An 18,453-nucleotide genomic window follows, 5' to 3' on the forward strand; every position below is an offset into this window, starting at 1 on the left:
TTTTGAGTGAGAGTGACCCAAGTTGTACTTTCATGAGCAACTGAATAAGCAATACTTGTTCTTGTACATGAAAACTCTTCTCTCCCTCTTGTGCACACTTCAATCTTAGCTTCCACTCTGATTTTCCACAATAGTGAGATGCCTTTTAATGACAGTTCATGCCCCATCAAATCTCCTATCCCATGACGTAAATGCAAAAAATGATGGCACATTTTAATGCCTATAAGTGAGCCATATCAAGCAACAAAGTAAAACGGTCTCCTTGCATTGAACTGCAAAGCTACACCGTTTGACCACACCCAATGTTCCTTGAGTGGTATGCCAAGCTCTTTCAACCATCCATGGTGTAGCATAAAACAATGTTGAACAAAAAGGGTATCATGAGTTGTCATCATATATATGCAAGTGTTAGTACTTTTTGACCACCCCAACAATTTGTACATAAGTAATGTGAACAAAGATTATAACTTGATTAGAGTACCAATGGATGGTTTGGATCTAATTTTGCTCTTTGAATGTATGGTTCTCAGTGAAATCTACTATAGATAGCACCACATTCTCGAGAAAACCAAATATAGACTCCTTGAACTCCTCTACTTGCCACCTGTAAATGAAATTATGTTGTATAAACTTCCTCAAGTGATCCTTAAACATGATTAACAATTCCTTGCACTTCTTTACTTGAAGGAAAGAACTTTACATTTCTTACTTTTTCCACTATAGGTGCTTTCAATTTTGACATCCTCAAACATCTTTACTACAATTAATTTCTTGGTAAATGATATCTCCCTAGGGCATTGAGGCATTTTGCAAGCCCACAAGAAGAGCATTCTCCCATCAGACACTTAACTGTATAGTAGGAGGCACTAATCAGCTTTGAACATGCAACTGATTCCTGTAGCAAATTTATGCTCCCATGCAAACCAAAAGAGCCTTGCCTTATTTGATTTACAACATCCCTCAAGTATGACATTTGCGCATGTGTTATGCAACAATATTTGTATCTATCTTGGAACTTGCAGAGGAAGTAGGGCTTCAATGGAGGATAGGTTTGGAAATATCAGAGAGAGATACAAACATATAATTGATAGGGAAAATTAGAGGGGAAATTTCAAAATGGAAGATGTGTGCATGTAATGCGCACAAAGATTCATACAAATAGAGAACACTATCAAATAGACAAAAATGCATGTATAAAGAGATGCATGCAACATAAAGAATCCTTAATGATCACCTTCTTTTGATGGAGCATAAATGAGCAGAGAGCAAAAATGCAACGACATAGCAAAGAGCATAAATGAGCAAAGAGCCAAGATGAAAATGCAAAGAGGCAAGGGGATTGATGCATACCTCGATCGCACCAAGAGAAAACACAAAGGTTAGTTGCAACTCGGAACCACATGTGAAGAAGCAATAGGATGGTAGCAACACATGACAAGAAGGCCAAATTCCACCCCTATGGGAGTAGTGGTGCCACGAAGCCCAACACGCGGGAGAGTAATCACTCAACTAACAAGGTAGCAGAAGGTTAGCCCTTTTTTGGGCAATTGTGGTAAGGGCCCATGATTTTTTTAAATGTTAAGCCTTTAGTAATACCCGAGTACCCACGGGCCGCGAGGCTAGGTCACACACAATGTCCAGCCAAGCTCGGAAGTAAAGCAAAAGCACTAGGCTAGGATGGTCCCAGTAAAGAAGAAGAACATACCATTTAGTTATTATAGCACATCAATTACAGGTCAATCTTTACCAACGGCCTCTTGCCGCAGCCCGATGGTACATCCTGGCGATGATGGAATTACAGGTTTTCTCCAGTTCCTTCTTCTTCAGCTCAAACTGTTCGGCGTCTGTGAACTGCTTGTGCTCGAGCCATTGCTCAACAGCCTCGTCCACAGCATCCGATATCTGCTGCTTCTCAGCAGCACTCAATTTAATGCCAGTCGTCTTGTCATCCTGCAATATCATGTTCCTCATCCGATAGGCGAAATCCTCCAACGAATTCCTCTTCTCCACCATCTTCTCGTACTCCTCGTCCTCGCGCTTGAATTTTTCCGCGTCACGCACCATCCTCTCTATCTCCTGCTTGCTTAGCCTCGCATCGTCGTTGGTGATGACTACCTTCTTGATCAGCTTCTGACTCGTGGTGCACGTGGTGTCCTCTGCAGAGACACAGAGAATGGCATTCGCATCGATGTCGAAGCAGACATCGATTTTAGGGACGCCACGGGGGGCGGGAGCGATGCCAGAGAACTCAAACTGGCTGAGCAAGGCGTTGTCGATGGTCCGCACTCGCTCTCCTTCATAAACCTGGATGAGGACTGCGGGCTGATTGTCAACCCACGTAGTGAAGGCGTGGGTAATCTTGGTGGGGATGGTCCTGTTGCGGGGAATCAAGACACTCATACATGAATTGTCTGCACTATTATGAGAAACCATGTTCACCACGGCTGCCCCCAGCCCTAGAGAGATAGGATTCACATCTAGGAGAATGAGGTCCTGTACCGCGTCATCCCCTTCGCCGCTCAGAACGGCAGCTTGCACGGCCGCACCATAGGCAGCCGCCTCATCGGGGTTGACGGTATTGCAGAGCTCCTTGCCCTGGAAGACCTCCTGCAGAAGCTCGTGGATTTTAGGGATCCGGCTAGATCCGCCGGCCAGCACGACGTCGTCTATCTCGGCGGGCTTCATCTGTGCGTCCTGGAGGCAGTTCCGAACGAGCTCGATGCATGAGAGGAACAGATCCATGTTGAGCTCCTCAAAGCGGCGACGGGTGACGGGGGAGGTGAAGTAGTCGAGGCTGTCGCAGAGGGAGTCGATCTCGAGGGTGGTATGGGCGGCGACGGAGAGGGAGCGCTTGGCACGCTCGCAGGCGGAGAGGAGCTTTGACATGGAGCGGGGGTTGGAAGGGAGGTCCTCGATGCGGTGGGTGAGGTGGAGGTCACGGGCGAAGGAGAGGGCGAGGCGGTGGTCCAGGTCGGCGCCGCCCAGGACGGCCAGGGAGGCCGCCGCCTTGACCTCGAATATGCCTTCCTCCACCACGAGCACGGACACGTCCACCCCCCCGCCCCCCATGTCGAACACCACTACGCGCCTCTCCCCCGTCGGCGCGCCGCCAGCTTTCAGCTTCCTCAGCAGGGAGTACGCTAGGGCCGCCGCCGTGCTCGGGCAGATCAGCCGCGTGACGTTCAGGCCGCAGATCACTCCCGCATCCTTAATCGCCTGTCTCTGCGCATTCGTCGCCCCCGCCGGCACGGTTATCACCGCATTCCTCACCCTCTGCCCTAAGTACTTCTCCGCCGTCTCCTTCATCCTCTCCAGCACCATCGCCATCACCTCCTCCGGCGCCAACCTCCTCTCCTCCCCCTTGTGCTGCACGCATATCACAGGCTTGTCACTCTCCCCCGCCATTACCCTGAACGGCCATCGCTTCACCTCACGCTGTATATCGCTGTCTGAGAATCTGCGCCCTAGAAGGCGTTTGCAATCTGCACTATTCGATTGCGCACGCTTGATCACCCCGGAAATGATAAATCGCCGTAGCCTAATGATGTAACCAAAATGCGAACAAGATGGACTATGATACGATGACTTACTAAAAATCGTGTTGGTGGGATTGATGGTCGCCTGGCTCTTGGCTTGATCCCCGATGAGGCGTTGTGTGTCCGTGAAGGCGACATAAGAAGGGGTCGTGCGACTGCCTTGCTCATTCGGAATGATCTCCACAGCCCCATCCTTCCAAACTGCGACACATGAAGTAGAGGTTCCGAGATCTATACCGATGGCAGGTCCTCCTTTCAGATTTTCCATTGTCTAACCCCCGCGATACGTATGTCAAGATCTGCACAGATTTGTTATTGCCGCTTCAGACCTATCGTCTGGTTCCACATTTCGGAGACAGTCTCGAGTCTCGGCACTTGGGCTATGGCGGACGGTGTTTATACCTCTTTCCTTCGATTGACTTTCACCTTATAACTTTTCGTGTGTCCGAGGCGTTTGTTGACTTCGGAACCAACCACTTGCATTGCCAGCATGCAAGTGTGTCCGCGGCGTTTGTTGACTTCGGAACCAACCACTTGCATGCCCATTGCCCAGCATCCATAAGATGCAGCGAGGCCTATTAAGCCCTAAGGGACTTCTTCTTATAAGAAAGTTTGCCTCAAGATTAAGAGAATCTCTTGTCTAAGGTGGGGAATACTCAAGTCAACACACATCCTGCTCACACTTCTAAAGACCAACCTATTCCTTTCTCACCATATAAACTTAATTACAATACCACAAAGTAGACTTATTAGGCACCAAGAGCTATCACCAAGGTTACCCGAATCCCCAAGGAGGGCGAGAGCCATCCCAAAATCAGCTCAAAGATTGGCTTGCCTAACTATCTTCTAGTTGCTTCCTTAGTGGAATCACCCAAGTGCAGTCCCAAAATAGGTGTTTCTCTGATTCTTCAACTCTCCCACATAGAGGGCACAATGGTGACGTTGCCACTTTCTTGCCCAACCTTGCACCCAGAGCTAATCTCTTTAGCATCAACCACCAACACAGAAAATTGGTCCTGCAGGATGCGGCGGACCTCCAAAGCGTCTTGACCCTTCTCTTCGAGGTAGGCAGCATGGCTAAGCGGAACTCCTTCTTCCTTCAAGTCTCCATGTTCATCAAGATCGTAGGAGAACATGCCTTGTAGTCTCTCCAAGAGTGACATGACCACAAGTGCTTCCTGGCATGAGAGATCATGTCTTTAAAGAGAATTATCAACTACTCTTGTAGGAGAGGAGGGCCAATTCTCTTTCCTTTACCAAGTACAAGCTTGACCCAACTTACTTCTTTGTCATTTAAGGCAAGTTTATTAGCGACAACTTCCTAAATATTAAACCACTATGATAGTTCAAGGTCCTATAAGTTTGTCCAGGTCATTAGGCCTTTGTTGTGAACCCGATGAGTCCACCTTATAGAACATGTAAGATACCACGTGAGTTCAAAAGAAAGGGTATTATATTTAGTAAAATTTACAAGATTATATTTACAAAATGGGTTTTTAAATTACAATTTGAAAAAAAAAAACCGTAAGTTTAATAACGTAAAAGGGGCCATCTTAAGGCCTTATAGCATGTTTAAAAATGGCATTTCTTAATGTCCTTTGAACACACGTTATATAGATAATTTTTTATAGGTGGACTCCCCGGGGTTGTGAATTGCCTTGGATAGTTTAGGATCCTTAATAGCTGGGGCCATCTCTATCTCAAAAGCAAAGGGCGAGAGCCAAAATGTTGCATCCTAGTGATAAGTCACCTCCTCTCACTCCCGTGGAGTTCCATGAGGCATTACTAATCACCCTCTACCAAGTATAGATCAGCGTCTACGGCTGTGGGATCCTAATAGCTAGCGAGAGACTCCTTGTCAACTTCAATGATAGAGGCATTATCATTTGCAAAAAATTGAACAAAGATTTGAGAGCCATATGAAAGGGGCAATCCCCTATTCGTACCAACTTATATACATTTGTCAACTTTACGCAAGAGTGGGTCCATTATTAGAGCAAATAATAGAGGTGTTAATAGGGAAACTTGCCTCTAATAGACCTTCATAAGCAAAGGGAGTAGAAAACTGACCATTGATATTGATGGGTGCTAAGGCATATTTGAAAAGAGAGTCTACCAAGTTGATAAAAATGGGCCCAAACTTCAATGCAGATAGCACATAGAGAATAAATGCCCCACTTACTTGATCAAAGCCCTTATCCCAGTCCATGTTTATTAGTATGAAGTCAAACTGACTACTAAGTCCCAGATCCATGGAAAAGATTAGGCTCAATACCACATTGTGTATTTGCCTTCCTTTAACAAAGCCAAACTGCTTTAGATGGATGATTTTGGTGAAAATATTCTTCACTCGAAAAGTGAGGGCTTTAGCCAACACTTTATATGAGAAGTTGAGCATAGTCACTAGGCACCAATTTACTGGCTTGGAAAAATCATGTGACTTAGGATTACCCCTAAGTTCATTACATCAGGTAAGCTACTAGAGGCTCTTATGTTATTAAGTAGGGCCACAAGGTCTAGACCACAAACTAGCTGGATTTTTTGAATTATTTTAGCAAGAAACCCATCAACTCCAAGGGACTTACTAGCTTTGAAGCTAAAGATAACTCGCTTGACTTCCTCAAGTGAAAATTGTCTATCTAATAGTAGCAATGTTTGCTCAATTGGGATAAGGGAAACAACATTGCTAAGGAAGGTCTAGAGCCTTAGTTCAAGCTAAGGGACAAATGGAGGTTCAATGCCTATTATTGATGCCAAGTGCTCTCTAGAGACTTAAGCAATCCACTCGTTCATACACCAAGTTACCTACTCTTCCCTCAACACAAGTAATTGACTACTTATTTTGCTTGGATTTTAGCTTGCCAAAATAAAACTCATTGGGGCCATCACCCAAGATCTCCCATTGACCCCTTAACTGAACCTTAGCTACTTGTATGGATCCTTCACACAATTTTCTAATGAAATCATCGATGCCTTTGAGACAACAACGCATGAAAGAATCGTTATGACATTCATTGAGGGTCACCAGGATAGCTAATCTTGCCCAATTAGTCACTGAGTGATGGATCTCCTACATGCTGCTTTGTGTTTGCTATGGGGTTTGGGTATTTTAGTAAGTGCTACATTATAGTTATCTATAATCTAGTGATAAAGAAGAATCCCTAGCCTCCTCCCAAGCCCTAGAGATCCTGGACAAAAAAATTTATCTCTAAAAAGGGAGACATACATCTTGAAGGGGGGGAGGGCCTCTAGGACTACTAGCTAGGAGGATCACTTTGAAGGTGATCAAAATAGGCATGTGATCAAATGCAACAATATCCTAAAGTGCATGATAACTCATTTTGTTCACCATGCTCATTGAGAGGAATAGAACCTATCAAGTCTCACTCCTCTCCAAGAAGACCCAATATGGCAATTATGCCATATGTAGCAAAGGTTCTCCCCACCATTAGCAACAACAACCAAGTCTTCAAGGTCACAGGCTCTTGACAATAGTTGCCAATTTTCTCTCTCTTCCTTTAATATGTAGCCAGCCTCATGCAAGTGATCCCCATGCCTATGGGTCATATTTCAACCCTCGCCACTAATAATTACATTCTTCCCTTGTAATTATTGCCACAGTTATGTCCATTACTTTGATCTAGGTGCTGCTGCAAACCAATTAGAAGCATACACTGAATAGACAAGAAATTCCTCTTGTGCAACCAAAACCTTGATTCCTAGTTTATTATTGTTGCCTACAAAGAATATCAGAATGGGAGCAAGGTCATTACACATATTAAGAGCATAGTACCACCTTTCCCCCCAGCATCCACATCTGTAGTCATAGATATTAAAGGACTTACAAGCTTCTTCATCCAATTTAATTTTCTCAAGGGTAATAACCTGCAACACGTACCTCCTAACTAAGCCAAACATGACTTGCTTCCTAATATCCGAGAGGCAAAGCCTCACACATTCCACAAGGAGAACTTAATTTTAGGGGAGAGAGAAAATCTCTAGTCACACCTAAGGTACTTTGACCAGCAACTCTTGATTATTGATTGGAGCATGATATTTTGATCCACCTGAGGACTTCTACTCAATTTCTTAAGAGAAGGATTTGTACTAGTCTTCTTGCCCTTACCTTTGCCATCAAGAGATCTCAGGTCACGATTTTTTTTGGTTGGCTTATTTGTCAGATTGAGGAAGGGGGTCCTTCCTTTGATAAAAACATTTCCACAAGGTTTGTAGGGATGAACCTCGAGTTGTTTTCTTCTTGGTTAACTTGAGAGGCTCCTATTGAGTATCAGCCTCCTTGCAAATCTCAACCCTTGCTAGCTTGCCAAAGCTAGGGTTCTCTTTGTCCATAGCCATATTGTCAACTCTAGCTTTTTCAAGTTGTGAAGTATTTGGCGTGAATGACTGGGAGCGACAGTTTTTGGAAAAATGGCCATTTGCTTTGTATAAATAGCATGCATCTGGAAAAGCTGAGAACTTGTTACTAAGAACCATCTCCATTCCTCCTAGTACTTGTAGCTATAGAAACTCAAGGGGTTCATTGTGCATATCCCATAGAATACATGCATGGCTAGATGGTCTAAGGAGGCCCCATGATGTTGTGGGAGCAAGAGAGTAGAGAACTTTACCTAGAGCAAAAGTGATTGAAGCCACTTCATCCACCAGCTATGGAGGAAGATTCGTGAACTCAATCCACATAGGGCGTTCATGCACCAAGACTCCATCGGGAGAAAAGAAAGATGACCAAGGCAAAGTGTAGTTGATATTTCCTCTAAAACCTATAGTCAATGCAAGAATCCAATTTCTTTCAACTTTTGACCCAGGGAATGCTACGAAAAAGCCTTTATTGAGATGAATCTAAATTTCACCTAGGTGGCCTTACCCTGATAAGTAAAGTCAAACCAACGATAGAAGTCATCATCCACAAGAGAATGACCCAATAAATAAAAGTAAATCCTAGTTACCAACAGAGAAATGAAGGGAGAAGGCCGAGTAAGAGCACGAGCAAGCAGAAGCAACACAGGTAGGGAACTCCAACAATCACAATGTGTGACCAACCTTCCTTATTTTATTAGTCATTGAAAGAATAAAGAATGAAGTGACAATGATGGGCACCTGCCACCTACAATATATAGCTGTGCAGGTATTGTCAATGTATTGAATACATGAGTGACGTAGGTGCAAGCATCTTTACCCTTAACAACCTCCCACTTAAAGGAAAATGTGCCTCTAGTAAGGAGAGAATAAGAAAAAAGTGACAAAGTACAAATGTACATAAAGTACAATAGGATGAGGAAAGACGTCATCTCATCCAACATTCATCATCTTCCTAAGGAAGGTAAAATAGTTTGCTAAGAGACTTTTGTGAGCAAAGCTCGGGATTTTGGTTAATTGAGATCTTGACAAGCTCAATGGACTTGTCCTCAATGACCTTTCTAATAAAGTGGTAATGCACCTCAATGCACTTTGTCTTTGTATGGAAGTTTGGATTCTTGGCCAACTAAATAGCATGCATACAATTTGAATGCAGTGTAGAGACCATATCAATAATACCAAGGCCTAACCAAAGAGCCTCCTTACAAGCTTCAGTGAGGCTACATCATAATATGCCTCTGTAGTAGATAGGGCCATGCATTTCTACACCCTGGACATCCAAGAAATAACACCTCAAGCAAAGATGAAGACATAGCGAGAGGTGGACTTCCTACTATCTGCATATCCTACATAGTCACAGTAAGTGTATCCCACGACTCCTATATCCTGCCCACCATAACATATATACATATTTATAGTGTCCTCAAGGTATCTCATAATACCCTTCATGACATCCCAATGCCACATGCCAGTGTAGCCATATAGTATGCCACAGCTCCCACTGCAAATGCGATGTCAAGACAAGTAGCTATCATAGCATACATCGAACTGCCCACTGTGCAGATGCATAAGGGATCTTCTCCATCCCAGCCCTCTTCTCATCATACTGTGGACAATCATCCTGACTCACCTTCACATGGGAAGGAAAAGGACAACTAATAGGCTTACATCCTACATATGAAATCGCTCAATGACCTCTCAATGTACTCCTTTTGCGATAAGTAAAGGAGCCCCTTAGAGCAATCACGACCAATGCGCATCTCAAGATTATGTGCAGCTTGTCCCATGTCCTTCATCTCAAAGCTCTTCTTGAGCTAGCCTTTCAAGATATCCAACTCATCATGAGTACTTTGAGCAATCAACATATCATATAAATAGGGTACCAAAATCATAAGACTACCATCATGGGCCTTCTTCTTTGTGTATAAACACGATCCATATCACTAAGATTATATCCCCATGAGTGAATGCATGAAAGCATCAAACTTGTGGTACCATTCCCTAGGTGCCTGCTTAAGGCCATAAAGGCTCTTTTTCAACTTTCACACTAGGTGTTCCTTGCCTTGTTTCTCAAAGCCCTTAGACTGTTGCATATAAATCTCATCATGCAAGTCCCCATGTAAGAAAGCCATTTTGACATCCATTTAATAAAGGTCCAAATTTAACTATGCAACCAAAGCTACCAATCCTAGGATAGTCATCTTGAATATAGGAGAGAAGACTTCATCAAAGTCAAAACCATGCTCCTACTTAAAACCCTTGGCAACTAATCTAGCCTTATATGATGTCTTGGGGCATCGAGGGGTACTCTTCAACTTGTACATCCACTTTCATAGCAAAGCACACTTTTCGTTAGGCAATGTAACAAAATCCCACATATGATTTTTTTGAAATGATTCATACTCTAACTACATGGCTCTCTCCCAAGAGTGACTATCACCTTTTCATATGGCCTCATCATAAGTGAGAGACTCACCAATATTTGTCACCATAACATGGTCCATGGAGGGCACAAACCACTCAAGTTGACATCTATCTCTAGTAGACTACTATAAAATAGACTATGGAGCCTAGACATCCTATCTAACATCATTGTCATGGGCCACCAGAGTATCAACTACTACATGTTGTCTAGCTAGTCCACTTTTCATTATGCATTTTATGGCACTATGGTCAAATATGACCCTACTTCCCACAATAATGACAAGTCAATGTGGACTTATAGCCATGAGACTTACTACGAGAATACTGAGAGTTTCTCCCACGGTAGATAACATCACTCTTAGTATTATTGCCTCTCATTATCAAAGCATCAACATTCTTTACTTTTTCATTCAATAATGCACCCTCTATGTTCTGGAATTTCAACCCATCAGCAAGCATATTTGCACACATTGTAGTACAGAATGTGTCCCATGATTCACGTAATGTAGCCAACAAAAACAATGGTGGAAGATTCTCTTTGAAGTCAATTTCCTAGAAAGACAACTGGCTAAAAATAGAATTAAAATCATTTAAGTGGGCGAACATGGAAGTTCCCTCCATACGAAGGTCCATGAGTTGCTTCAACCAATACATCTAAGAGGCAGAGCTCTGCTTATTATAGAATCTTCTCCAATAATTGCCATGCAGTCTGGCCTTCAAAGACAACATTGTAAAAGATTTACTTAAAGAGAGAAATTTTGATTATAGATTTACATAGCTCATCCAATTTAGACCAATCATCCACATTGTGTACCACAACACAAGAAAAAGTGGAAAAAGCAAAAAAGTGCAAGTCCGAAGCTGAAAGAGGCGGGCCAGAAGGAAAGCAAACAACACAACGAAAGAAGTAAGAGGGAAAACATCCGAAAGCACAAGGGCAGCCTCAAAATCCAATTCAAAGGCAAAAGTGTATTTTTGAATGCAAGACGCCCCTAAAACTTTTGTAAAAGAGCGCTAGCTCCCTCCTATACAAATTGTAAGGGTAGACGGTTGAAAGAAAGCTAAGAATATAGGAGGACAATGCGAAGAGGGCCTAGGCCACGACCAGCCATGTAAAAAATGGGATGACCACCCAAAAGGAATTAGGGTTTTGTATATAAACTCAAAAAGTGAATGAGAAGCTCATTCTTTGTTGTGTGGCAAAGTGGACTCATCTTCTTCTTTTATTCTCTTCTCCTTCTTCCTTGCTTGTGTGTGCTTGAGAGAGGGAGTGTGAGAGTGTGAGGGAGTGAGTGTGTGGGGATGAGGGATATTGGAGGTGAAGCTCTCCATCATCTCCTCTCTTCTTCTTTTCTCCTCTCTTCTCTTGTCTCACACGCGGCTGTGGAGGATGAAGCTTGGAGGTGGAGGCTTGAGGATGCTTGAGCGCACATCTTGAATCGTGGAGCTACCGATGTGCTTGAGGGTGGATGCAACTCATTTGGGCATCAAGGTAAGCTCACTACACCCCGATAGGATCAAAGGTGAGTTGGCTAGGCAAGAGATAGCCATAGGTGTTTGCTTAAAATGCTTGAAACAATAAGCGGTCTGTGGATCTTGGTAGTTGAGCGTAAGCTCACCTCTAATTTTGGTTCTATTACCAGGACCAACGGATTCAAGCTTGAGCACTTGCACACCTCAAATTGAGCGATGAAGTAAGGGTCATCCCCGAACCAGAGCTTGAGATAGGTAGGAGATTTTGGGTTTTTAATATTTGCAACAAGTAAGTATTTTGATTTTTTGATGATTAGGCAAGTAGGAGAAATCAATTTAGTATTTTTCTTTTGATTTTTATTGCATTTACAGTAGGATAGGACCAAGAAATCAAAGGAAAAAGATTTAGGGTTTCTGCTCTCAAACAGGCCTAAACAGGAGACACACAAGAAAAAAATGGGAAAAAAGAGTTCTTAGAGGTGTTAGAAACGCATGGGGAGTGATGGAGAAGATTAAGCTTGAGTCCAGCAAGGGTTTAAGACTATGGGAAGCAAAGGGAGACCTCATTTTCAGTTTTGCAGCATTGAGAGAGAGAGAGAGAGAGAGAGAGAGAGCTTGCACAACCAGGGTTTCCTACAAATCGATCAACTCCCACCGACATTATTAGCGTATCCCAGGTATATAAAAACCTTTCCTTGTGGTCATAGTTGCATTCTAGAAGTCCTTGACTGCTAGCTTGCTCACAATCGTATCGGTGATTCAATTAGTCCCTCAGTCTCAACGGAATTGCAGCACCTTACCAATGTTTGATTCCCAAAATCAAATGCTCGGACACCCTACACCTGTCCAATTTTGAGAATTGCATGGCCAACAATCGGCGGACCACTACCACGTGTCTGATCCTAAGGATCTGACACTTGGACCTGTGACCTCATCCGATTTTGGCAATCAGACACACTCAAATCGGACCAACCCATCCTGTCCAATCAAACATACCTTGTCTAATTTCAAAAATCAAACATCCCATAATTAGACACAAAAATCAAACCATTCACAATCAGACACTCCAAATCATACACCTATCAAATTGGATGTCTGATTCCTATAATTGGACATTGTAGAATCTAACTTTGCAGAATTGGACCAAATTTTGACACATCAAAATTGACAAATTTAGTGCGCCTAGGGACGACGGAGAGCACAACCCGCAACAGGAGAATTCACAGAAAGCCTTGCATGCAAATCTAACCCTAGAAATGGCAGTTGAATGGCCAGGAACAATGTTGATACTCATATTAGCATATTCCACATGCTTAGAGCCGTAGGCTAACTAACAAACCCCAATTTAACCTTGAATGAGCTGGACAATCCAACACATACCCTAATCACCAGCAAGAATAGCTAGGAATCGAAGCTAGAGCCCCATTAGGTCATATACGTAAACGAGAGTGTGAGAGCTGCAATTATCACCTTGTATTCACACCCACATTGTTTTTTAGCACTTGAAGTGCACTTAAGAAAAGCTGAAAGCCTGATTTTGCAAGGTGTGTGGAAGAGAGCACGCACACACACACCGAGTGAGTGTAAGTTGAGAACTATTTGTAAATAATAAGGAACTCACTCAAACTTAACAATCAAAATGAACCCACCAGTAGGAGAAAATCATGCAGGTGATAAAGAACCCTAAGTACATGACCAAGCAAGGACGAGACACAAGAGTTAGATGTAGCAAGGATCGACACCATTGGAGGAGTGGATCTACCCGACTTGATTAATCTCATCAACACCCTGGTGGAGCAAGAGACCACAGATATGACACAAACCAGCATGAACTGCAGATGCAATGAAGAGCTAGATCTGGGGGATTCCTTGAATGAAATTCAACAAATGGTGAGCAAGTACAGATCCAACGAGTGTTAGCCTTAGCAAACAGAAATTGATCAGGACCTGATACGGAGAGAGAGAGAGAGAGAGCTAGAAGGAGACCGTATGTTGAGCGAGCTTCTTCTGAAGTGACTGTTGGACAACACCTCCGCTAAGCAGAGCGCAACAACACTTGTGGCCTCATTGCTTATAAGGCTAGGAGTCAACCAAGGCTCAAAGAGCCAATCAAAAATCCATGTCGTTGCCAAGCATTTGGACAATTACTAGTCAAACAACGATCCCTACAGCTTTGTAGAGTAGTTCAAGCAGGTCTGTGAAGCCAATGGCCTCATCAATCTCACCTAATGCTTGCAAACCTTTGTTCTATGCTTAGGCGATAGGGAGGCGATAGGGAAAGGACTTGGTACACCAGCTTAGATATTGAAAAATGTAACAATTTTAACCATATCAAGAACCTCTTTATTAAGAAATTCTTAGAGGTGGGGTACTCGGACAACCTAATCGTAAGGCTCATGAACATGAAGCCAGAGATATAAGGAGGATATCAAGGATTATGTGACCCATGTGAGGAGTCTCTTTAAGAGAATCCTGAAAAATGAACAACCCACGAAACGAGTAGTGTCCACGGTCTTCATCAACAAACTACTAAGTGAGGAACTCTACAAGGCCTTGGCAGGCAACTCAAGCTTGTAGTGAGACGTGCTAACTAGGGTCTTTGAAGAGGCCATTCAAGTGGATGACTAGATCAAGGAGAAGAGCTCCAAGAGCTCAAACCAAGATAAGGCTAGCTCTAGAGCCTCAAAAAGGGAAACCACATCTAGCGAACAATCGATCCCAAATAGCCAGGATAAGGGAAATAGCATTGATCAAAACCAAGAGCTAGCGAAGATGAAGATGGAGATAGCAAGGCTACAGGAAATAGTGAGGAGACCAATGCGCCCACACATCCAATGCATGTATTGTGGCAAAAACCACTTGCCAGTCGAGTGTCAAGACCCTAGGTCCAGACCATGCTAATTGCGATCAGTTTGGTCGTGATGCCATGCATTGCAGACTACCAACACTACTCCCATACTCGCAACCTTACAACCAGCCTTACCTAGGGAATAGACCGCCAAACTTTTTCAAGAGGGGAGCCCCATTGGCTCTCTCGGCACCTAATGATTCTAAACCAGCCATTTCTAGGATGGAAATAAATCCCACGGGCATTCTCGGCCACCTAGACCTTTCATAATGCATCCAGCAAGTGACACTCTAGTCCGCTATGTGGAGGAGCTGAATGATGGCGGTCCCCTTGTGAACCCTTACATCTCCTACGATGAAGAAGGTAATCCAATACTCATGGATTATCAACCAATGCTAGTCATGGCACTAGATAGAGGTAGAGGTTCAGGGGGCAGACCCAAGAACCAATTTCTTATTGGAACTATAATCACCCATAACATATCTCCTCACACAGCCCCGAACTTGAGTAGGACTAATCGAGAAAAGCCCGATCTTAGATGCCTAGAGTGTGGAATCACTCACTTATTTGCCAAATTCCCTAAACAAAAACCACCCTCTAGTGTGGCGAACGAGCCATCAGTACCATTGGTGAAAGGGAGCGACGGATCGAAGGTTGGACTCGATAGCTATGGCGGGAGAGCAAGAGCAATAAAGGGAGAGACTAGAAATGGGAACTCCAACAATCACAATGTGTGACCAGGCCTTCCTTTATTCAAACTGGATACAATCAAGGGGTAGAGACTGCCAGCCTTGGCACCTCTTGCAATCACAAGTCTGCCATGAGTGATCTTCCATGCAGAGTCTCCAAAAGATACATGATAACCTGCGTCATCAAGCTGTCCAGCTGACATGAGACTGCATGTCAAAGCAGGTACATGACGTACATCTTGCATAACAAAACTGCTGCCAGAAGGAAACTGTAGCCTAACATCACCAATGCCCACAATATCAAGAGAGTTGTCATCACCCAAGCGGACAGTACCCAAAACAGTACGGTATGAATGAAACCACTCTTGGCAAGGTGTCACATGAAAGGATACACCTGAGTCCAAGAGCCAACACTGTGCATACATAGAGTGTATCTCTGTCATCTGCGAAGCACTAGAAGAAGCCGCAAGGATATAATCATCATCATCAACAACCTCAGGCTGCATAACATTGATCTCTTCAATTTTAACACTGGACTTTGCAGGCACTATGCTGCGATCAGAAGACTTATACTGCACTTTGTTTTTCCCCTTATCTTTGCACCTTTCATGGTGCAATTCATGGCATTGTGGCCTAATATGGCCCTTTTTCCTACAATGGTGACAAGTAACATCTGCATTCCTGCCACAGGATTTGCTACGTGACTTCCCACGAGACTTCAACCGAGATTTTTGAGAATCCCGTCCATGGCAACTACCACTGCCATGCTTTCCATATCCATCATTCTTGCCTCTAACTGTCATAGCATGCAACACACGAGAGGCATCCAAATTCTTACGGTTATCCTCTTCCTGCAGAAGAGCACTCTCAACATCAGATAATTTCAATGTAGCAGTAGAGTTATATAATGCAGTGCGGAATACATCCCATGACTCATTAAGAGTACCAAGCAAGAAAAGAGGAGTGACATCCTCTGCAAAAGTGATGTCCTACGCGAAGTCAAGTTCTTGAGTATAGCATGGAACTGGCTCAAGTGAGCAGACATAGTCACATTCTCCTTCATGCGCAGATCCATAAGCTGTTTTAGCCAATACATCTAACTCACTGGACTTTTCTTGTCATAGAGATTTTTGATCTTTTCCCACAACTACCATGCACTCTATTCTTCCTCAAAGACATTATAGTGAACCTGTTCTATGAGAGACAATTTCCTGCCACTACCAAGACTTGACACAAGTAGGTGTCAGTTCACAAAGATACGGATTCAAAATTGAGACTTAGCTCATAAGCATACAGTGAACCAAGACATATGATGTATCGTCCCAAAGGTTAAGAAGTCCCAAAGTCTCAAGTGTCTGTAACTGCTCAATGGCATGTAACAGCTCAATGCATAAAAGTACCACCTGCTCAATGTCTGATAAGCATTCAAGAATGCTCCCACTAGCACAAAAGCCATATGTACGAGCTCAAGAGCTCAAGCCAAGGCAAGACACAATGCCAATGACATAAGTCCAAGACAATACATCAATAGTACATCTCGAACATGTAGGCGGTAGAGCATACGTATGTAGCATCCATAAGCATGTATGTCATCACGTACATCCCAAGATACAACTCTGGAAAGCCAATAAATAGCTCAAGTAAGCTCGGAGAATCCAAGGTCAAGCCAAGACCGAGCTCCAGTAGCAATAGGCTCCAAACAATGTAACTAGCATGTAGTAATGGCATAGGCTAAGCATGTCAAGACCGGTCAGACATAAGCAACATACATGCCATAAGTACATCCAAGATAGAGCATCCTAATGCTTTTCAAAGTGAGCTCAAGCTCAACCAACGATCCTGAATCAAAACCAAGCTCTATGTCAAGCCGCAAGTGTCAATACATCACCATATATGCCCGAAACATAGCCCAAAAAGCATAGGCATAAGTATACATGAGTAAAATGACTTCAGCCCAACTGTGTACAGCAGTGATTTACTATTCAAAATTGAGAATTTCAGCACCAAAATCAGCTCCAAACGGTTAGCAAACAATAGGCATACATTCCCCTAACATCCGGGCATCAAATGACAATGCCAAACAAGCTGTAGCATCAAATGTCAGTGTAACACTATCATAAACTATTTGTGGACTATTATGACATTCCCAAAATAGTGTTAAATCAGTCCAAATGCTATGCCAACACATCAACCTTCAAAACCAAGCATCAAACCATATATGCCCGAAATGGAGCCTTTCCAAGTGCCAATGGAGGGGGAGAGCTGCTGTTGTGACTGTCAATGCTGAAGACACATATGGGAGGGCTGTGTGATTTCGCCAACTGTAAATGCTGGTCCTAGGGTTGCAAAAAATGGTGGCCAAGCTTCGGAGCGGTCTGGTTAAAGCCAAGGAAGGCCTCAAACAAGCTCCAGCAAGTCTTATTCAAAGGCAAGTGAGATATGAAGCAAGGGAGCTTCAATGGTGGCTACCCCAATCTTGTTTACAGCCTGTGAGACCTAAGAACTGAAGTAAACCCTGAAGAAAATGATAGAATACCTCTGATGTAATGCCCTGAAGGTGCTCAACAATGCTGGGAAGGTGTTGGGAAGCCAGGGAGTGACGGGAGCTCGAAGGAGTCAGATATAGTTCTCGGGAAGGAGACCCAATGCAAGTAGGGAGTCGATGGGATGCTAAGAATGCCATGAACCAAGCTCAAGAGTCGAAAAGCAAAGCTCTAATACCAGTTGAAAGGGAGTGACGGATCGAAGGTTGGACTCGAGAGCTATAGCGGGAGAGCAAGAGCAAGAAAGGGAGAGACTAGAAATGAGGACTCCAACAATCACAATGTGTGACTAGGCCTTCCTTTATTCAAATTGTCACTAAAAGAATAAATAATAAAGTGATGGTGACGAGTGCCTGCCACCTGCAGTGTGCAGTGGCGGTAACTGTCAGTGTAGTAATACACAAGCGGCTAAGCAGAGGCGCCTTTACCCCCAACAATTGGGACTGTTTGGAGTTGAGACATTTAATGGAGAGGACACACCTATCCCATTACACGTCATGACTCGAGCACAGATGGCAGGCCAGCATATCACTACCTAGACCCAGCAATCTGGACATAGCCTTGAT

General features: G+C 43.6%; 1 protein-coding gene across 2 annotated transcripts; it reads right to left on the bottom strand.

Annotated features, from left to right (window-relative positions):
* Positions 1-797: 797 nt before the first annotated feature.
* On the bottom strand, positions 798-3,968 carry LOC148038819 (heat shock cognate 70 kDa protein-like). Of its 2 annotated transcripts, none has more exons than XM_087674692.1 (2): positions 3,591-3,728; positions 798-3,487 (listed from the first exon to the last, which is right to left on the bottom strand). In XM_087674692.1, the coding sequence occupies exon 2, from the start codon at positions 3,403-3,405 to the stop codon at positions 1,744-1,746; it is 1,662 nt and encodes a 553-aa protein (XP_087530818.1). In that variant the 5' UTR covers positions 3,406-3,487; positions 3,591-3,728; the 3' UTR covers positions 798-1,743. The 2 variants fall into 2 exon arrangements, with proteins under 2 accessions (XP_087530818.1, XP_087530817.1); XM_087674691.1 differs by having other exon boundaries at positions 800-3,482; positions 3,591-3,968.
* Between the last annotated feature and the right edge of the window lie 14,485 nt (positions 3,969-18,453).

The sequence above is a fragment of the Lygodium microphyllum genome, chromosome 3, assembly GCF_053477565.2.
Source record: "Lygodium microphyllum isolate KBCC chromosome 3, Lygodium_microphyllum_v1.1.10, whole genome shotgun sequence".
Lineage (NCBI taxonomy): Eukaryota > Viridiplantae > Streptophyta > Polypodiopsida > Schizaeales > Lygodiaceae > Lygodium > Lygodium microphyllum.

Coding starts and splice junctions, on each gene's coding strand:
- LOC148038819 (XM_087674691.1), bottom strand. CDS start 3,804: ATGGAAAATCTGAAAGGAGGACCTGCCATCGGTATAGATCTCGGAACC. Junction 3,483..3,590: donor TCCCACCAACACGATTTTTA/GTAAGTCATCGT, acceptor CGAATAGTGCAG/ATTGCAAACGCCTTCTAGGG.